Raw genomic sequence first — 22,256 nt, 5'->3', positions numbered from 1 at the left:
ACATTAAGCCTTAATATTTTATTTCAGTGCTGTTCAAACATGAAACAGACTGCAACCTGTTAAATGCTTGTTGTTGTTAAATGCAGTGGCCTGAATTTTCAGATAAATACATTTTCATACAAATCTTACAGTGTACATGTACAAGTTTACTGATTAGTATTTTCTAATTTTGAGAGAGAGAGAAAATCGCAATAATGGCAACATGGCAATGCACATTAGAATTAGCCAGGGGAATGATTTTTACAAATCCAAGACTAGACACAAGTATGGGAACAAAATTATCATCTATACTTATATAGTGCAGTATATGTTATCAAACTTTACATTATTGCTCTGTTTCCCCATCAATACCTTGAAATGAGCCACCAGAGGTATAATTTTTTGGCGGGGAGCTTATTTTTTGTTATTCACAGAAAAACTCACCTATTATTGTTTTTTGTGCCAGCTTTTATGGCATATTCGTGACAAGTAACTAGTACTAGTAACTCGTGTTCTAGGAACGCATCTTATTTCTTCTCTCTGCTGTACTTTGCAGTTTCAACAGATTGGACTTGCCACCGTACAAGAGCTACGAGCAACTGAAGGAGAAGCTAATGTTTGCCATTGAAGAGACAGAAGGCTTTGGACAGGAGTGACGTTTTGAACGGGCTTTGGCGCCGAAGCGCCAGGTAGTGGGAATGAGGTCGCCGGGTTGAAATTGGGGAGCCTTTCGTTCATATTGGTCAGCGGGATTCCACGCCTGGTGCTTGCGTTTTTATTGCATCCGTCTCCAAAGGAAAAGCTTTTAATTGGTAATCTGTTACAACCAAATTCACCGAAATTGATTTTGGACTTCAGAATGAGCATGAGAGTGTTTTCCATCCCTTCTTCTGACCATTTTAAAGTCAACAGCACTGTAGGCACAGCGTCACCGGGAGGCAGTGTTGGAATCTTGTTTAGTCGCTTGTTAGTCAAACTAGTCACTGCTGTGTTAAGTTTTCTGGGTTACCAAAATTAAGCAGATTGTATTGTTGGCTCCTAATGTCCACCATAATGATTGTCGCTCTTCTCACCTGCATCTCTCTCTAACTAGAATTTTATTAGCTTTGGCTCATGCCTTTAAATAACAAAAGCAAAATGGGGATGCTGCACAACAAAAAGCAATCCACATTGCTTATCACACTATCAGACAACCCGTGAGAAGCAGCCTTTGAATGGCTCCATGATTGTGACCATAGTTCGCAGTATTTTTCTTGTTCGAGGTTTACTGCAATCGCAGTGTTGAAAAAGAGTCCTAGTTTTATAGGACCACAGTTTAGGCTGTCATTTTGTGACTGGGGAAAAAGGTCTTCATTGTTATTATTTTGTCCCGATTTCCGGTATTGCTTTTTGTCAAATACTTGACCCCAATGGTGCGTCCTTTAGGGTATGACAAGTATTCTGAGACGGAGAATCACCAAAATCAAACTCAAGCCAAATTTAGTTATTTTTTTGCATTGTGCTCACTTAAATACTTCCTGCTTGCAAATAGGCTACAAAAATGGGTGGAAAAAATCATTTAAAGCCCTCCAAATACCTAGCTACTGAATTAATAATAGTGTTTTGTTTTTCACTTTATTTTTGTGAACTTTACAGGAAATTAGTTTGAAATAAAAAAGCAGTGTTTGTCTTCGTTTTTGAAGATGTGCTCTTTATTTCACACTAAATAACTGTTTGTGATTTGACATTTAAAAAAATCTTAATAGTGTTTTTGAAAATGTGTTAACTACAAAGAGTGAGAGATAATAGAATAGGAACAAAAAAACATTTTGTTGTTTTGTCTGGGGTCAATTATTTAATTTCTAACAATATCGAGAATTAGTAAATACAGTGGATATAGTTTGCACAGCCCTTTTCAAATGCCATGTTTATGTGATATATAATTAAAAAAAAGCGACCATGATAGATTTTTCACCATCAACGTGACCTGCAATCTGTACTGTACACCTCAATTGGGAAAAAATAAAATGTTTTCAAGAAGGAAAAGTAAATAAAATTAAATGAGAAATTGTGGTTAATGTAGTTCACCCTCTTCTAATTGGAATGTGGCTGCGTTTGTGAATGATGAACCGGTCACATATATTAAATGACACATTTTTTTGTACATTGAGTTGTACAAGTTGTAGGTCACATTAATGGTGGAAAACATTTTGAAAAGATTATTCCAAAAATCTGACATTTGAAGAGGTGTGTAGACTTTTTTTGGTTTCATTGTAGATAATCACAAATCATAACACACCCCTCTGCCTATTTTACTTGCAGTCGTTCGGATTACTTGCAGGTGTAAGGACTCCTGCATGTAAAACTCAATCTTCTGTAAATAACAAATGTTTTTTTTCTTTTGTAATTAAAAAAATAAGAGGTTTATGGTATCACTATATTTTCTTTCCCCTTTCTAATTTCTCATGTATGTTGAAGTATGTGGGGAAAAAAACAATAAAATGGTCACCTTAAAAAAAAAAATGCAATCAATCGTGTCTCTTGTACAGTAAATCTACAGCAACAATCTGTCATCATAATCTCAGCAGATGTCCGTAAAGTCATAGTTAAGATTTTTTCGTTTTGGAAACATTTCCAGCGAAAGCGAATGGGATTTCATTGGAAACATGTGGCATTCTCTTTTTTTTTTTAATTTAATTTATGATTTTTTTTTTTTTTTTTTATGTATTAAATTAATTAATTAATGCACTGATTTCCCTCCACCAACCAAATATTCTTAATAGCAAATGTAAGTCACATATTCCCATGGCAACTTTGAAAAATTAAGTTCCCCTCATTGAAGTCTCAAAGTCAGCCTAACCAAAAGGTGTGTTGGTTTACAAACTATCAAAAAAGCTGGGGCTGCAGGGGTCGAGAATAATTCCTGAAAGAAACACAAAAAAACACTTTTGCACGAATGCACACATTATTCATTATTTGTAATAATGTTTTAATGTAAACAAATATTCATTGGGCCTCCAGTTAAGCATGCCTCATTGATTTTTAAAATCCCCAAATAGAGCCTAGGAGGAAATCGGTTCTGGAGTGGCTCTAGATATCTATTGTGATGCATCCCCTCCAAGCCCCTCAACTTCGATGGCGGCCATGGCCGACGCAGCTTGACCTCCTTCGTCTGTTGAGTCCCGCTCTCCTTCATCCGCGTCTGTTCCCGCCTCGTCTTGATTGTCTTCTTCACTCGTGTCATGTCCGCCGGTCGTTAACCTCCCCGCCTGCCTGGTAAGCCGTCCGCAGCTCCTTCTCTCGGCTCGCTCGTCCCCTCTGTCCCGCTCCATGTCTTCCTCCGCGGTCTCGCCGTCGTGTGTCTTGCCGTTCCCCGCTCCTGAACATTTGTGGTCTCTGTAGTAACTCTGTCTGGAGAAGCCTTTGTTGCAGGCGGAGCAGCGGAAGCGATAATTGTCCGTGTGCGACTGCTGGTGCTCGAGCATGTGAGCCCTGCGACTGAACGCCTTCTGACAGAACAGACACTTGAAGGGCTTGATGCCTGGAGGTAAGCGACATCAGTGCAGACATGATGAGTGTTGCCAGTAGATTATATTGTGGGACAAAAAAGATGGATATATTCACTTTCTTATTGTCCACCGTTTTACAGTTTGAACCTAACAAGAACATTTAAAGTACAGTCGTATCTTGCCTTGGGAGTTTAATTTGTGGTGACCAAGCTTGTAATTGACTTCTATAGCAAATCAATGTTCCCATTGATATGAATAGAAACTCCATTAATCCATTCCAGCCCCCCGGAAAAACTACTATGACCTGGAAAATGGATGCCAATTTTGGATCAGATTGAACTCCCAAGAGCTTGCGTGTGTGCGGCCGTCCGTGAAGGCCTTTTTACACTGCGTCTAGCGGCGAGCAGCGTGCTGTTGATGAACCCATTCGTTGTGTATGTGCTGCAAAAGCATGACGATGGAACATGTCGCGACGTTCAGGGTGGGAGTTTTAGTTTGTACTGTTTTAAAGCGGTGTTTGCCAAGTCGAAATCGTTCTGTGTTGATGCATTTGGCGAATAAAAGTGATTCTTATTCTGAGTTTGCTGTTACGGTGCCATGCCTTGAATTGAAAAAAGTGGAATCACTGTGATGTCAGACGGCGCATTCAATAGGAAGAGGTGTTGACGGAGTGATTTCAGAGTGCAATAGACCACCCGGCGGTAATGTGGCAGGCCGCTTGCACACCCGTCTTACACGTCATTCCGTTGTCGCGGCACACATACGATGAATCGGGTCGTCAGTGGTGCGCTGCGCCCTGTTCAGTGCAGTGTGAAAAGGCCTTTTACTCCCCCATATTGTACACACACTCATGGCCGACAACGAGACGCTCTAAAGCAGCCATGCCTCTGGACTGCGAGTGAAGTCACTCTTGCTTGGGTACCCAAGTGTGTCACAAGGCAACATTTTAGCCATGGCCAAAATCTCAGCAAATCTGAAATGGTGAAAAACAGTATAGCGTTATATTAGGATAAAGATTACTGACCTGAATGTGAGAGAATGTGTGCCTTTAGCTTGTCCGGTCTGTTGAATTCTTTAGTGCAACCTACATGAGTCCTAATTGAAAGAGAAGCAACATGAAGGCAGTGAAAAAAAATCAATCATTATATTTTATTGACTTTTGCCCTTACCTGAAAGGACACTTGTATTTTTTGAAGGGTTCATGGATGAGCATGTGGCGCTTAACTTTGTCCTTTCTGTTGAAAGTGGCTTCACACACGGAACATTTGTATGGCTTCTCCCCTGGAAAATGGAATAGCATTTCACTTTTTCTTAAAACTGAGTTGCGTGTTAGCCAATAGTTTTGCCATTCAAAACAGCCCACTAGCTGTAGCTGACCAATGCTCTGCTGTTTTTCCAATTGGCTTTAAAAGGGCAGTTATGAATTCTCTCCTGCACAAACATGATCGTGATTAATAGTAAATCAGTCCGTCCTAGGAAATCTTACACACCTGAGTGAATTCTCGTGTGCAGTTTGAGGTAGTGCTCTGTTTTGAAGACCTTCTTGCAGATGTGACATTTGAACCGCCCTCCAACGCCATGAGTAGGCAGATGGCGTCTGAAGTACCTCTCGCACGGGAACACCTGAGGAGCGCAGCGCACACACGGTCAACAAGCTTTCAGTTAATTCCTCGCTAACTTTTCTTTCTACCACCTCCAGCGAGTAGCATTCTCTTGTCAGCAAATATCGGATTCTTCTGTTTATCTATTTTTTTCCTTTCCAATACCCTTTTGGATCAATGTTGAAATTATTAGCACGGAGCAGGACTTCTATCTTTAAACTCCACAGAAAGATTCAACTTTACAGATGCCATGATACCTTTTGACAATGTGGGCATGGAAAGTTATGTGAGGCGGTCAATAGGTGTTGCTCCAGGGCTTCTTGGGTAGAATATCTGCTTTGACATTTCACACACCTGAAGACAAGAGCAAAAAACAAAAACACTCAGAGAGGCTGACCCCCGTCAAGGTCTAAAATATTTGTCACCTGTGAAACCAATCATTAATTCTAGGATATTAATTGTTTAAAGGAGATAGTGTTTCAACCATGTCTACATAATGCAACCTGCGGTTCTGGAGCCACATGTGGCTCTTTAGTCCTCCTCCTGTGGCTCCCTCTGGATCTTAATTATTAGACATTTATAAAATATTCTTCAAATGAACTAATGATTTAGATTTTTTTAATGAATAATTAAATATTCCCCAAAAAATGTCAGTCCAAATTTTTAAGTTGACAGAAAAAGATGGTCCAAAAAAACAAAAAGCAGAAATTTACCATAAAATGTCCATGAAATTGACTAAAATGTCAATGAATTGAATAAAAAAGGCAGAAAAGAAAATGTTCAAAAGGTAACTAAAATGTCCAGAAACAAAAGAAGAAATCTTAAAAATTACCATAAAATGTCCACAAAATTGTCAGAAATGTGCTAGCATAAAAGGCAGAAAACGTCCAAAAAAATAGTCATAAAATGTCTAAAAAATAAAATAAATAAAAAAGGCCAAAGTGGCAAAAAATGAACATGTCATGAAATTGGTAGAAAAGAAAATGTCCAGAAACAAAAGAAGAAATCCTGAAAATTACCATAAAATGTCCACAAAATTGCCAAAAATGTCCGAAATTTGCTAGCCAACCAAACAGGCAGAAAAAATGGTCATGAAATGTACAAAAAAGGACGAAGAGGCAGAAAATGAACATGTGTCCATGAAACGGCAAAAAAAAAAAAAAAAAAAAAAGATTTATTTAATAAAATATAAACGTTTAGGTTGACATATGAGATATTGTAGTCGGACAAATCCACGTGTATCAAAACAACCTCCTGTTTGTGTGGAGACACACAATGACCTTCATATGAGTACACCAACCTATAGAATGTGGTTTCCTTGCGCGTGCTCTGCTGTGGGCAGAAGCAGTGGGAGTACTGGTGGACTCCCAGTTCAAACAGCGAGGGGAACACCTTGCTGCAGAGGTGACAGCGGTAGGTCAGCTGCTCCTGGTGAGTCCTGATGTGCTCCAGGAACTGATCCAGTTTCTGGAAGGTCTGGGAGCACGACTTGAGCACACACTTGTAAACCTGACAGAGAAAGCGGCACGATTTATTTCTTGATCTGGACGTGTCAAGAAAAATAAGCTCACCTGCTCCCCCTTGTGTTGGGTCATGTGCGATTTGAGCTGGAAGTAGGTCTTGAAGTTGCTTGAGCAGAACTGGCACTGGTAGGAGCTGTCGACCACCACGATCTGTTGAGTCTGAGCTGGACCCTCTTGGTTTTGAGTCTGAGCGGGCACAGGCTCGCCACAAGTGCCCTCCGGATCAGCTTGGGCCTCTGGCACACTTTGCTCCGCTTCCCCTGAAGTTTCGGTGGCCAAACCTGTCGTTTATGAGTGTTACCAACGACCAGTGGCAGCAAGTAATGACGTTTAAAATAAAATACTTTGTGTTATACAGATTGTTTACTTCCTACTCCTCGCTTACTAGTTCACACAGTAGAGTGAAGATGATTATCTCTTGCTGTAGTTCTGGATGACATTCTTGTTGCCGTTGTGATCTGTTACATTACAATACAAGCGACTTTGAACGTACCCATTGGGGCTGCGTCATCCTCCTGCGTTGCCTGGTGCTGGGGGTCCGCCTCTTCCTGTTCACACTGCTGCTGATCCCCGCTGACCTCCTCCTCGTTGGCTGACACCGTCACATTTACGGTGATTGGTAGCCTTGACACCGTGCTGGCCACGCCCATAGGCCACACCTTAATGACAGGAGACGGCTGGTATCTCTACGTAGCTCGTGTTTGATTGCATTACTTTCATACCTCATAGCAATGAGTAACATGAGAAATATGTCGAGTGCACTACTACACATTGTAGGAGAGTACTGACAAATGAGAACCTTGTGTGTCTGCATGTGCTTCTTAACATTGGACTTTTGGGCAAAGGCTCGACCGCACACGATACACTGAAATGGTTTCTCTCCTGTATGACTGCAAAACAAAACAAAATATGCAAAGTTGTGAGGGAGGGAGTATTTTCTGTAATTATCTTTAGATGAGGACCTCACCTCCTAATGTGCTGCTGAAGATCAAAATTTTTAGAGAATATTTTGTCACAAAAGTTACACTTCAGCTTTGGTCCTTTGGACTTCAGCGACTCTGAGGGAAATCAAATCAATCAAAAACAAACCGAAAAATGCGCAACAAGTCAACTACAAAAATAGAAATGATAACCCGCATACACACCTAAGACTCCATCTGAGCTTTTTTTGCCACTTCGCGGTCGTTTTGGGCCTCCGAGTTTTTCAAACTGGCCCAACTCTGTTGTGTTGCTGGTGACGCTGCACGTCTTGGTTTTGATGCCCAGCTTTCCGGGACTGTAAACGGGAGGCGTGGTGAACGACTGGCTCTCCACACATTGACTGGGCGCCTATGTGATACAACAGCGTCATCATAACAAAAGTCTGATATTATACTTGGTTTGTATAACACAAGAATATTACAGAGTATAACATGATCTAAAACCCACAACTACGCCACTGAACAACCTCTGGATTATTATACAGTATTTCAATTGGAATATACAGTAAGTGCTCAATCTAGTGACAAAATATATGGATTACATTTTCGCTAGCCCTAAGGACAAAATATGTCTTCAATATATATTTAAAGAAGGAGGCAATAGTGCTTCGATATAAATGATACGATCCTAGCAGTATTCATTTAATGCCATGCTCACTATTGTGGTTATAGCTTGCAGTGATGCTGTTACACAAAAATGCATTACAATTGACACATTTCTACAGTAAACACCAGCATATTCAGTTCACTATTCAAACATTTATCTATTCAGATTTTTTTTCTATGGAACCTTTCCCCGGCTATTTGATGAAAAACTCATAATAGTTTTTGTGTTCTTTTTGAATCATCCTAAGATTCCACAAACCTACAGTAACTCTATTAGGAAAGGAGTACACTGGTGCCAAGAAATTATGTTGAAATGATACACCTCGACTGAAAGACAAGCTTTGTAAGTCAGGGGAAAAGAAAAGGGTAGGCCAGGTTAGCGAAAAAAAAGTTATGACTGAGTTTCGCCACACCAATTGTTAATTAAAAAAAAAAAAAAAATGTTACTTTTAACTCATTCACTTTTAGCCATTTTCACTGAAGCAATCCCCTTCGCTCCCGGCTGTTTTAGTGGATTTTGACTGATTTTGTAAGGCCCACAGAATATTCTGTTCTAATGCTATAAAAACATGGAACCTACCAAAAGAAAGATTAGAGTCTCTTCTTTCACCAGGAAACTTATATATATATACCTATGTTTCTGTTTTGCAGCAATTAACATTAGAATATAGCTAAGTTTCATCATTATTCACAGATCTATTTAGAATTCTGAATAATTGAGGGTTTTTTTTCAACATGGTCCTGGTTCATTTCCTATGCTTTGCTGCCACCTGCTGGCCAGTTGTGTAAAAACTACCATTTCTTCAAACGTTCTTTGCAGTTGAGAGGCTGCATCAAAGCCTTCTGTATGCTCTAACATAAAAAACATATAAATACATCTTTGGGACAATTAAAACAGTTAAAATAGAACATATTTATATGTTTTGGGGAGCAAATGAGTTAAGGATAATGTAAGATCAGTTTGAAATGATACCTGTTTTGGGAGCATGGTTTGTGGTATATTTATGTCGTAAACTATTAATATAGGCAATTGTAAACATTTTTTTGGACAGTGACATCAATTACTTGAGTATGTTTTTGCTAATCAAGGCCTAACTGTACCTAATATTGTAAGTGTAGTGCTGCGCACATGAACACACCGAACACTTTTCGCCATTGTTCTCCACTCACTTGTATGGGATGGAATGGATGCAGACCCAGGGTGTGAATCTCTGCATTACCACCACCGACCATGTGGGGCAGCGCGCTGTAGACCTGAACTACCGAGTTGCCGTGGCTGGCGGGGACGTGCGAAGAGGCGAGAAGCTGCTGGCCGGGTTGTCCTGCTGGCAGGGGGTGGGCCGGCGTTTGGCTCTGAGGAAGCGTGTGAGTGGGCTGCTGTTGGTGATGATGATGATGGTGGTGGTGGTGGTGCTGAAGATATGATACACCAGTTGTATGCATGCTTGGGTTACTCTGGAAGACAAGCAATGAAGCGAAAGTTTCAGATGAGTAAAACGGGACGTAAATTGACTAGTAGTGTCGCGTTACCTGTACTGGTGTCTGCATGGCTGTCATTGGTTGGTCAATGGAGGTGAAAGCTGAGATGGCAGACATAAGAATGTCATCACTGACCAGCACGTTGCCTTGGACCAGCGTGTGTGTTAGAGGGGAGGGCGGGACTGTGATGTAGGTGGACACCTGCAAGATAAACAGAACATATGATAAGAGTCCAGAAATACCTCCACCAGGGAAGCTTTCATCACCCAACATGAAGCAGCATTCTGTTTCTGTGCTTCTTAACTGTGGAATCAACTTCTTGGATACTTGAGATCTGTTGTTGGTACATTTCAATCTGCCGTTTTTACAATAAAAAATGTAATTCTGTCCAAATAGTCATACTCACATTACAAAAAAACAATAGTAGTTGAAATTTCATGAGAAAAAGTTGGACTTCTGCGTTACTTAAACCAGATCTGATTTTCTCTTCTTTGATTCACACAGTCTTCTCACCTGCCTGTTGGCATTAGTTTGAGGTCCAGAAGCGATGGAGGGAACCTGTGTGTAGACATTGGTGGAGGCCAAGGACACAGTGGACAGGGAGGGCCCAGTTGACTGGCACTGCTCCCGTTTGTGTGCCATGAAGGCTGGCAGGGAATTAAACTGCTTCTTACACTTCCCGCACAAGAATACATCTTCGTCATCTGTGGGAAGAAACAAACGCAATTGTATATGCAACTATCCATCTATCCATTTTCATTAGTGCTGGTCAGAGTAACAGAAGAGTTGGAGTCCAAGACACATTATTTGTAGTAAAGATATAGTTCTAAATAAAATCTTATAGGAACAGTGTGCTACACAGGTTGGGAACCACTAATCGAAAGAAGGCAAATTCATTGAAACGCAGAGGGGCTAGTTCGCCATTCACTAACCCATAGACTGGATAGCTGGTGTCCCAGAGACGTTTTGGCTGTTGGGGTCAGGAACACCTCCTTGACCGTCCAGCAATGATTGGACCGCCAGTACTGTCTGATTGTCCATGCCTGGGGAGGAGAGTCAAGATGGGTTGTTTGATTGCATGCATTGGTGCATCATTTAAAAATAAATCTTGTCAATGACAATTTTCATCACTACCAGGCATGACGTGCAATTTTAAGTAAATATCCTCAGCTGTATTTATTTGTATGTATGCCTTCAAACTATAATACGATGACTCCATGGACACAATCTCCACGAGGAACTAAGTAGGCCTAAAGAACTGCACGTAATGTATCATTTATTGCTTAAAATATGAAGTGGAAGCATTTCATCCAGTATTAGATTTAACGCATTAACTATCGTTTATTATTTTTACATTCGATTGTACGTGGTGTGACAAAAAAAAACTAGCCAAATATTACTTAGTGCTGGGATTAATGCATTATAAAAATGTGCCGACAAATCACATTGACTTAAAATGCACAGCCGCGTCATTTAGGTTATTACATATACATTATTCTTACCTTCAAGTACCTCAAATATTGCCTGCGCCATCTTGCAGTTCCTCGACTGGACGATCGGAATTTGACTAGTAGAGTCTGCTGGAATGAGTACGCTCCCACAGCTGTCAATGTGCCGCAAAACGCTTAAAACTAATGTTAGGAACAAGCATGTGCTTTTTGACACGTAAATTTAAATTAACAAAGTAATATTGGAAATATTGTAACAGAAATGCATCCATTTATTTATTTGATTTACGAAAATAATTTTAGACATGTCATACATAAAAATAAACATTCGTTCATGTCTATTAAGATAGTCAAATCAAATCTATATAATATGTAAAATGTATGCCAATGGGTGACATTTAAATGCATGTTTGTATCGACAAATCTGCAGTTGATAAAATGACTGACACCAAAATTCACCAATCAGAAAGCACTTGACCCTCCTCGCGGAAAATTCAGTTTCTCGACCAATGAGAAGCCCCAAACTGACACACGTGTCGGTTTCGCGGCAAAAAAGATTTCGCGCGAAAAGTGTCCCATCCTTGTTTGGATCTAGATCAGCTGGGACAATAACAACAATTACGGACGACAACTGGGCAGCGAAGACGCTTTTAGGAATGGATCGCACCCGCTGTGAGCTTCATGTGGACTAGCAGAGGCCGATTTGGCGGCTCCGCTAATTTACGGGACGTTTTAATTTATTTTATTTTTAATCTGCACTTATGTCGGACAGCTTCCCGCATGCCACAACAAACCGAGGGGGAGTTGGGGCTAATAACACCGCTAGCATGCTAATATGACTTATTGTATGTTTTCATACAGGACGTCATTTATTAATATCCCACTCAACGTACACTTAAGATCGTCCTGACATCGCGGAAGGCGTTTGGTTAAGGGGAATGCAACTGTCTCATTAGTGCTCTCGAGCCTTCCTGGAAAACTGTTGTAAAGTTTTACGCGTCATCTCATTCAACTTGCTGCCGTGTGCGGCGTTGTACTATTGTTCTCAAAACGTAAACGGTGACTTAGTCCTCGTGTTTGTGCACTTTCGTGTCGTCCCCACAAGCTACAAGCGGCTAGCTCCTCGTTAGCATGCTTGCTGACGGGGCCTGGTCTCGTGCTGACAACCACAGGTGAAAACAAAAGGTTAGCATGCTAGCTCGATATCCATCTGCTCTTTTTACTACTGCCTCGACCTCTTTGTGCGCTTAAACGCCACCTCGGGCTTCCCGAGCTGGTACGTATTTGGCATTATTATTTTCAAAAGACATTTGCTCGAACGTCGCGTTTTGCGGTTTCACTCGAAGTAGGATTACAATTTGGGTGTCGTACACTCATGAGGAACTTCTCCAAAAAGTGCCCACAAGTTGCTCAAGGACACTTGAAGGCAAACGATCACGTGGCCTCTTATTCACAGATAAGAGGACCTTTTAAGTGGAGGACTTGAGTCGGTGTGCATCTCGTTGTGACATAGCAAACTTTGAGAGACCCCTGCCATGTCACAGACTCTGATAACAGGCCACACGTCAGAGGATCTATTGGCTGACTTTGAGACTTTGCTCAACTCTGGAAGTGTCGGTCTGGGTCAGGACCACCAGATAGTCATCATCACCAGCCCCAGCAATGAGGGACTCCTCCCGGACGCCGCCCCCTCCAGCACCGGAGAAATCTTGCTGTTTGCTACCCCACAGGGATCTGCTGATGTTGCTTTCCAAGACAAGAGAAGGCCAACCCTGGGAAGACTGTCGGTGAGGACTTGTGGGCAGGGGGGGTGAAGGTTGGCATGTCTGTAGGTATCTTGCCAAGGTTAAATGTTAACGGGATTTGCAAGAGGGTGGAGACTTTGCATTATATTTCCATGGGAAGTTAAACTAGGGAATTTCACACATTCAAACATAAACATTTGCAGACATCCAAACAAAATAGATAGCTCTCCTTGGTCCAACATTGATGGTGGCCGGATGTTCCCAGGTGACCGCGTACCTTGACAACACTGGCCCAAATGGGTCCATTGTGCAGATTTAATAGATAAATCCAAAATCAACACATTCTTGCTTTTTAACTGCAATGTTCTGACACTTAATTTAATCAATTAACTCTGCAAAAGTCATATATTTGCAAAGTCTTAAATAATTCAGCGCAAAGATGCTAAATGTGAAATAATCACTAAAATTTAACGTCATTAATATACAGGCCCAGTACTCGTTCTGACTGGGTGACCACCTGACTCAATATTAGACCCTGTAACAATACCTTAGTTACTCCATCTATATTTTTTCTCCATGCTTGGTGTATCTCAAACTCATGTCTAACATTTTGGCTAAATGATAAGACTCCTAAGTTAAAAGAAGTCAAGTCAACCCAGTATTCTTTACATCATGTTCTATGCAACCCCACTCGTACAAACGCGAAATTATGATTAATTTTGCGCTTGTGGAATATTAACAAAGCAACAAAATCCACCTGTTTTTATCCATCTTGGGGGGGGGGGGGGGGGGGGGGGCATTTTGCCACTTTGCTGTTGACTGATAATGACATCACAGTTCCAAAGTGCTCAGGTAACAACCAATCACGGCTCACCTGTTTTCTGAAGCTGAGCTGTGGTTGGTCGTTACCTGAGCCCTAAGAACTTGGGATGCCACTTTCAGTTGACAGCAAGTGACAAAATGGCCGCCCCCCGAGAGGGATTAAAAATAGATTTTGCTTATATTCATCAGAATGCCATGTTTAGACTAGTGGAGGCATATACAACATTGTGAGGTGTACTTACAGGACATTTTATTGTTTTAGTCCAGTACATTTGAAGGCTAATCTTTCGTTTAGTAAATTCTTGTTTTATTTCCATGAATTCCTGTAAATTCCCATTGCTGACACAAAATTGTTTATAGCTGTGAATAAAAATGCTTGGTTGTCAAATACCTATGTGCTCCATGATTGAATAGTGACCAGTCCAAGATGTCGCCCGCCTCGCTCCCACGTTCTCCTTAATTGTCTGTCTGTCAGGGCTTTTTGGGTGGAATGTCCTTTTTGCGTCTTTTCCCTTCTGCTGATCCTCGCCACATTTTTATTTCCTCATTTTTCATTTCTTCAGGTTAAGAGGAAGTTGGACCTGGACAGTGACCATCAGTATGTTAGCACCACACGGCCATCTTCAGGCCACGCGCCACCCTCTACACCTGCCCCTCCCAGAGGTATATTTACACTAGGTATAAACCGATAATCGGCCCGGCCGATATTCGGTGCCTATATTCAGCATTTTATGAATATCGGCACCGGCCTCTTTTTTTGTTTTGATGGCCGATATATTAAAAACTGTTATTTTTGCTCTGACGGGCGCTTTTCTCTTCCGTCTGCGCTGAGTCAGCAGCTGTTGACTCCCTGCAGCATTGCCCGCCCACAGCACGATCTGATTGGTTGCTCATGCAGTGCTAACAGCCAATAAGCAGCAACTAGCGGCTATTTGGGAGTTATCCCGGGGTTGAAGTGTGAGTGAATGGTTAGCCCACGAGCTAACTGTTAACCTGCGATTTAGTGGCTATTAGCCTGCGAGCTAACCGGCTAGCTCACAAATTAACGGCTATTAGGTTAGCTCACGGGCTAACCTAATAGATGTTTTTTAGTGGCTATTTGGGAGTTATCCTGGGGTCAGCGTGTGGTTAAATGGTTAGCCTGCGAGCTAACAGTTAGCCCGCAAATTAGTGGCTATTTGGGAATTAGTGTGCGGAAGCCATAATATTGTTGGTGCAAAAGCTGATGGCTATCAAAAAACCTGTAACATGTTGCAAATCACAAAAGCCTGTCCTTGAAGCCATTTAGGTAGTCAAGTGCTGGATTATTTATAATTAAAATATTTGACAGCAACTTTTTTTTTTCTGCAAATGTATATCGGTTATCGGCCTCCCTGACTACTGATAATCGGTATCGGCACGGAAAAAAGGCATATCGATCTATCTCAAATTTACACACACAAGCTTATTGTCCGCATCGGTTCTAATGTGTTCATTCAAACTTCATTGAGGTTCCCGACAAACCGGACTCACTGTAACTATTAGAATAATTTAAGATGGAGTCAAGTCAATTTCTTAGTTGAGATGATTTGCATAGTCTTCTTGGTGATCCATCTCCCCCCAGTTCCTCGGACCATTACGGAGAAGTCTCGCTATGACACCTCCTTAAACTTGACCACCAAGCGCTTCCTAGACCTCCTGTCCCAGTCAGCTGACGGCGTGGTGGACCTGAACTGGGCCTCGCAAGTCCTGGATGTCCAGAAGCGGCGCATCTACGACATTACCAACGTGCTGGAAGGGATCCAGCTCATTTCCAAAAAGTCCAAGAACCACATTCAGTGGCTGTGAGTAAATAAAACTACCCGAAGCGTTGCTTGCTTTTGGGTTGACCTTAGAGATTGTAAACTTTCTCGCTGTTCCTTCACAGCGGGAACCATGTCGACGGGGCGTCGGTCGCCCTCCATCAGGAGCTGCGCAAGGAGGTGTGCGACCTCACCGCAGCGGAGGAGCAGCTTGACAAGCTCATCTCCAAATGCAATCTTCAGCTCCGACTGCTCACAGACGAACCGCAGAACAAGAGATATCCTTTTGACCATCAAGTTTGTATGTGGCTGATGCAGACTGTTGAACTTGCTGATGCAGCGTTTGGGGATTAGCAGTTTGAAAGGACAAAAAGAAACGCACATGAATCTTTAATGTCTGTCACGCTGGGCTATGTACGCTGCCAGGATTTGAGGACGTCGTTCGATACCCCGGACCAGTTAGTTATGGTGATCCGAGCTCCGCCGGAGACCCAGATGCAAGTCTCGGACCCCAGCGAGGTAGATGAACTAACATTTCATCAAAATTATTATAAATTTTTTTTCATCACTTCCTCTTTGTGCAACTCTCAGGGTTACCAGGTGTCGTTGAAGAGCACACGAGGACCCATTGACGTCTTCCTCTGCCCGGACAACAGCTCCGGGGTTTGCAGCCCCGTGACGGGAAGCAGTCCCTCGAAAACGGGCTCGGAACCCCTGGCGCATGCGCGAGCCAGCTGCTCGACGCCCAGCAAAGACAGACGCTCCACAGCTTTGGAAGTGGATTTGTCGTCCTCGGTGTCCGCGTCGTCAACGGTGACAGCAGCGTCTCAGCCCGAATCCTCGTCGCTGTTGTTAGGTGGGGAAACGGGTACGTGTCACCTACATCACGCTTTCAGCCATTTTGTTGTGCACGTCAATTGACAATTTTAGATAAATATTGAAATTAATTCAAGGCTCCTTTCTATTAAGCCCATTGTGAATATTTAGGTTGAAATAATATTTTCGTATTTAGGTGCACATAATATTGAGGAGGGTCCTTGGAAAAATGTCTCCCTTAACTGAAAGTTTGAGAACCCCTGCTATAAACAGCAAATGTACTTTACTGACATATTGTACACATTGGTGCTTTAAAGTAAGGCTCCATCACAGTCAAATGTGTCAAATTCAAGTTGTCACACAATCCTAGTAGGACGTGTCGGACACACTTCATTTTAATAGACTTTGTTAAGAATTTGAAAAGTTTTTAATTCCATGTCCACACAGTTTTAGGGCTGTTTTTATAAAATTTTTGACTTTTTTGTGCACACAGAGAGTTTCAGGTCGGTTTAATGTGAATTTAAGGCTGAGATGTTTTCAAAAAGCACATTTTAAAAGTAATAAATGTACATGCGTATGTTCATTTTTGAGCCATATTGTTTCCCTCTGTAATTCTATATATTTAACTGTATTCACGGTTAGTCCACATTTCTAACAGTGCACGTCTAATTGTCCTTTTTTCTCATTTGAAAATTCTACCTTTGTTTCAACATCCCGGTAAGCTATGGGAGTGAAGAAAATAATTTTTATTTAACAAAAACCCATGCACTGTAGGTTCGGCTAACATGAATCTAAACGTGAGTTGTTAGCGTTAATTTCGTTAACAAAAACTAAACGGAAATATTTTCTTCTACAGACATTTTTCACTGGATGAAAACTAGACTAGACTAAAACCCTCATTAATAAACAATAACCGGGACTAAATCAGTATGCATTTTCGTCAACTAATAAAGACGAATATGTATTTCACTTAATAAAAACAACTAAAATCCACGGCCATTTTAGTTCATGAACAAAAATAAATCTGCAGCTAGCGAGTGCAACATGAACAAACACATGGGACAGACTGAAGGTGGATTCACTGTGAAAGTTTTTTAAAAAAAAAAAAGTAAATTATAGTGACACCGTAACATTAATCCAATAGCTATAACGTTCCAACAATAAAGTTAATCCGACCGCTAACTAATGCTGGCTAGTGTACTAGCTCGTAGCATGGAACCATAGTAGCCACTTATTGATATACTTTAATTGTATGTGAAGTTGTTTTTCATGAAAAAGATGAGAGAACATTTTATGTGAAATAGTTTGATAAAAAATGGTCAACATTATCTGGTGACAGACAAATATATATACAGGGGTAAAATGACATTCCTGTCAGTTTTTGTTGACTAAAACCAGATGAACAAAATTGTTTTCTTGGACTGAAATAAAGATTTATAGTTGACAAAAAAAAAATGGGATGATGTAGTCTAACTATGATTAAAAAATAACAACCATGAATACATTTAAAAAGGTGGATAAAATTAACACTTTTACATAATGTTGATGTATATCTTTGAAAGAGAAACTACAATGAAAGTTAGCACAATCTGTTACTGAATATTGGTCACCTTTGCGTTCGGAAATTACATTTTCATCAACAAGAACAAAATCCCCATAAAAAAATGATTTAATAGAAATTATGTTCAATGGTCAACTGTTTTCCAACATAAAACACTTTACTGTTCAGATGTTTTAAGTCAGCTCTTCTCAAATAATTCAGTCTTTTGTGTGCCACTAGAGGGCGCTCACCTACCACTAGTGATACCCGTACTACATTGCTCGAGTACACTTTTTTTAAGCAACATTTTAACATTGTCATAAAAAAATAAACTAACTACTGATGGTAGTCGCTTGCAAAGACAAATCGCATCGCATATATCTCGTGTTTGAAGTTTGTGTGAAAACGGTAAGAGGTTATTAACCACTGTTTATAATAATAATAATAATAATAATAATAGAACACTCATATCGTGGCGCTGCAGTGTTACTGCTTTAACTCATTCACTGCCATTGACGGTTATAGACGTCAAAAGTTCATTTTAACTATTTCTATTTGTTTAACTTTTTTTTTCACTTTTGTGAAAACCTAGAATTTTTTTATTGTACATTTAGAACAGATATAAAATTTGTGACTAATCGTGAGTTAACTAGTAAAGCCATGCGATTAATTCCAATAACCATCGTCTGACGCCTCTAATTTTTTTATAATCTTTTCTTTTTTTTTAAATCGCGTGAATAACATTTTTCATTGTAATTAATCATATGAGTTCAATAATTAACTCACGATTAATCACAAATTTTGTTGTAAATATACAATAAAAAATAGTTTTTTTTAGGTTTTCATACTCTTATTAACAAAAGTGGAAAAAATGTGATACTAATAGAAATAGTTCAAATTAATTTTTGACGTCTACAGTCCTCAATGGCAGTGAATGAGTAAATGTGAGACTATACCATCCCAGTTCCTCAAATTGAAATTTTCAGTTGGTAATGCAAAAATAATAATAATAATAAAAAAAGCCAACCAGTCAAAGTCCCATTTTTTTTAAGGCTCTCTGTTTAAAAGTTGCCCCAAATCAGAACTATATACAGTATGTTATTTTTATAGAAGTTCCACTATTGTGGTGGTGTTTTTCATGGTTCTCCGTTTCTGTGGCAGAATCCCTAATGAACAGCGACCCGTTCTCGGGCCTGGGGGATATGGCAGACCTTGGCTTCTCCACGGACTTCCTCCACGGAGAGAGCCTCCCTCTCCCGTTGGATGGTTTCATCAATTTGTCTCCGCCTCACAGTCCGGACTACCACTTCGGCCTGGAGGACGACTTGGGCGTCACTGAACTGTTCGACTGTGACTTTGGTGATCTCTCACAAGTTTTGGGGGAGAGTTAGACAACGGGTAGGGTGGGGTACGTGACTGGAAGTTTTTGGGAAAAGTCTGACTCGAATCGTGGACCCTCGGAGGTTCCACCTTTTTGTTTTGTTATAAATAGAACAAGTACACTGTTGTAAAACTACAGTGCATGTGATGTTTAAAAAAAAAAAAATCTTTTTTAACATTTGTATTACAAAAAAAAAAATCATCATCCCCTTTTAAAAATGTAACTTTAATCTGAACTAGATTAGCATTCCCCACACACAAACACACAAAAAACAGACTTCCCTTTCTCCGAAAATAACTGCTCGTAGAAGTGGTTCTCAAACTTTTTACAAGTACCACCTCGAAAAATATTTTGCTCTTCAAGTCTCACTATAATGGCCAACATTATAATATAAACTCCAAAAACTAGAGGCTACTCTAAAAATAAATTTATTGTACTTAAATTAAAAACAAATGAACTGTAATTTATTTAAAATAAAATAAAAAGTATTTTACATGTGTACAGTCCTGTTCTGGAATTAAAACAAAGTTGCAAAAAGATGTATAACTAAAAAAAAATCTATTCTTGTCATGTTTAATCTTATTTCATGTTTTAAATGTTGTAAATTTGAATTTTATTTAATTCACTGATTCTTGTGTGTACCGCTTGAGAAAGCCTGTGTACTACTTAAGGTACTCGTACCCAAGTTTGAGAATCACAGAAACCATAATTACTCAAGAACAAAACACATTTTTGGGGATTTAAGAAAACACTGCCAAAATCAAGAGGGGATGGTGTATTACACTGTTCATAGGTTTAGGGTGGGAAACTAAATTTGTCATGTTTGCTTAGATGTTTGTGGTTTTTTGAACTTCAGAGAACTACCAATTTTTTTGAAGAAAAAAATCTATATAAATAACTACGCGAATACTTAAAAACTTGAGCATCATTACCACACTAACTTGCGATGAAACAGTGGGTGCTACTGCCAATTGTCAGTCCCCCAAAACCTGACTGCAGTAGCAACATTTCACCAGTAGATGGTGCTAATTTTCATTGGGAATTTGAATACAATTCACACCGTAAATGAAAATCTTCAAGGTAGAGATTCGACCTGTTTATAGCAGACTTATCAACGTTATTACACCCCATCACCCAGCCCCAACCCCCCAAGATAATCGGAGGGGGGAAATATTCATGAGTAAAAATGTAAATCCAATTTGAAGGGCTGTTCAATGGTGCGTATAAAATTCAGTGTTTTATTTGTATTTTTAGTCTTGAATTGACAGAACGGCTGAGAAATAACATGACTACGGATGTATTTTTTCCTGTTGTGGTTCTAACTACCCCATTATTATTTCCAAGTTTTTGGACTGACAAACCTTTTCAAGCTCCGAGGGTCCACTGTAGTACTTTGGATATTTGAGCAACAAGCAATATTGATGTTTTTAATTCACTTTGACATGATCCTAATTGAATGTTACCCCCAAAATTGTACAGCACTTCCTGTTTGGACTTAAGCTTGGTTTTAGCTATATTTAAATTATTTATGTATAATTTTGTGAAGTTTTGTTAATGTGTTTGGTGGCACGTGCAAGTGATTGCAGGCTTCGTAGAGCTGGTGCGGTCGTGTCTGGCGCCGCAGTTTGGCGCTTGCGTTCAGAACTGCGAATCACTGGAATCGCTTAAGATACTTGTCAATAGCTGCAGGGATTTTAAATGGCGCATTGTTTTGGTTTTTCACCTTCACCATGGCCCAGCACAAGTGCTGGTTGATTTTGCTGGTGAGGCAACGTAGGATGATTCCGGAAGGTTAGTTCATAGAGAAAACTCCCAACTCAGAGTTAAGTTGTTTTTTTTTCTTCAAACAGGAATTGTGCTGTTGTTTTTAGTGTTCTTAAATATGTCAATTCCTATTGATGTCCTGAGTCATTGAACTTGCAGATACAGGAAAGACCGTCTTATCTTGAGACCAGTGATCAATAGTCACGTGGTGGTTGATAGGATGATGTACAACGTGATAGATTTTGTTGGAAATCAACAGCAATAACAAAGATGTTTTCTACTCGGCCTTTGGCCGCCTTGCGAAATGTCTCAACATTGAAGCTACCAATTTCTGCATCAAAACATTTATCTTATTCTAATTTATGTTTGCTTTATTCCACTTCCTAATTCATTTTTTTAGGGGGTGGGGGGGCTTGTGTGATGAAAATTAGTTAGCATTTATTGCAGTGTTGAATTGAATATTTATTATTTGACCGAATTTTAGAGAAGTGGTACAAGTCTTACTAGCAGGAAGGGACTCTTCAAATGATTCCCTGAGTATATTTGCTTAAGTTAGCTTATTTTATTTTGTGCGCATGCTAGTGATGGCAAAACCTCTTTTCCATCACTGGCATCACTTTATTTTATGAATGTGTTTTATCAACCTCAGCATTGCACATGTAAGATGTGATCTGGGTGCCTCCGACTGTCCCTTTTTAAAAATCTTTCAAATGCAGGTTTCTCTTACTAACATTGCGCATTTATGAAGTTTATCAGCTGTTTAACAACGTGCGTATACATACACAAGAATGTTTTTAAACTGGTCAAGCACCACCAGGGTTTGAACCAAATCGAAATGTTTTTAAAAAATTAAATATGTTTCTGCCACAATGATGATCGTGGCTTGGTTTCTAACCCTGGTTTCAACAGGGTTTTGAAGGGAATTATTTAAAATAATACAGTCGAATGAATACCAACCATCCTGAAATGCCAAATAAAAAATTTCAGGTTTTATTGTTGGCCTTGTTTTTTTTCATGAATTGAGTTTTTACTTGTGAATTTTGGACACTTTCTATCCTTTTTGTATCTATTTTTGATTGACAAAAATAAACAATTTGGTGTACAAAATGTATTATTATTTTTTTTTTTTATCATTTGAAATACTGAGGGTTTTAACACACTCTTACTTTAAAAAAATAAAATAAAATTTTAAACATAGTCTCCCAGCACTGTCACACACTTTCCCCATCTGTGCACAAGCTTGAACTGATGTCTCAGCCAATCGCGCACAACACTTTTGACTTCATCGTCACTTTCAATCTTC

The 22,256-nt window shown here is 40.0% G+C and overlaps 3 protein-coding genes across 4 annotated transcripts in view; 2 read left to right on the top strand and 1 right to left on the bottom strand.

Moving 5' to 3' along the window:
* The window catches only part of itchb (itchy E3 ubiquitin protein ligase b), a 29,331-nt gene extending 26,845 nt beyond the window's left edge, over window positions 1-2,486 (top strand). For both annotated transcript variants that reach the window (XM_077579631.1, XM_077579640.1), the window contains one exon: window positions 536-2,486. In XM_077579631.1, the coding sequence (XP_077435757.1) occupies window positions 536-635 (100 nt within the window). In that variant the 3' untranslated portion in view covers window positions 636-2,486. The remainder of the gene's footprint in view (window positions 1-535) is intronic.
* Window positions 2,487-2,688: 202 nt separating this feature from the next.
* znf341 (zinc finger protein 341) lies at window positions 2,689-11,240 on the bottom strand. Its single transcript, XM_077586153.1, has 16 exons — window positions 11,159-11,240; window positions 10,589-10,699; window positions 10,170-10,360; window positions 9,708-9,857; window positions 9,348-9,632; window positions 7,737-7,920; window positions 7,559-7,649; window positions 7,391-7,481; window positions 7,085-7,250; window positions 6,640-6,872; window positions 6,369-6,577; window positions 5,326-5,422; window positions 4,958-5,090; window positions 4,637-4,748; window positions 4,492-4,562; window positions 2,689-3,499 (listed from the first exon to the last, which is right to left on the bottom strand). Exons 1-16 carry the CDS (start codon window positions 11,187-11,189, stop codon window positions 3,057-3,059), a joined length of 2,598 nt encoding a protein of 865 aa, XP_077442279.1. The 5' UTR covers window positions 11,190-11,240; the 3' UTR covers window positions 2,689-3,056.
* A 234-nt stretch (window positions 11,241-11,474) lies between these two features.
* e2f1 (E2F transcription factor 1) lies at window positions 11,475-22,022 on the top strand. Its single transcript, XM_077586163.1, has 7 exons — window positions 11,475-12,891; window positions 14,235-14,334; window positions 15,275-15,494; window positions 15,578-15,730; window positions 15,857-15,971; window positions 16,044-16,320; window positions 18,970-22,022. The coding sequence occupies exons 1-7, from the start codon at window positions 12,640-12,642 to the stop codon at window positions 19,197-19,199; spliced, it is 1,347 nt and encodes a 448-aa protein (XP_077442289.1). The 5' UTR covers window positions 11,475-12,639; the 3' UTR covers window positions 19,200-22,022.
* Window positions 22,023-22,256: the final 234 nt, after the last annotated feature.

The sequence above is a fragment of the Vanacampus margaritifer genome, chromosome 1 (assembly GCF_051991255.1).
Source record: "Vanacampus margaritifer isolate UIUO_Vmar chromosome 1, RoL_Vmar_1.0, whole genome shotgun sequence".
NCBI classification, from domain to species: domain Eukaryota; kingdom Metazoa; phylum Chordata; class Actinopteri; order Syngnathiformes; family Syngnathidae; genus Vanacampus; species Vanacampus margaritifer.
The sequence above is the reverse complement of the archived record's forward strand: the minus strand, read 5'-3'. Positions and strand labels throughout refer to the sequence as shown.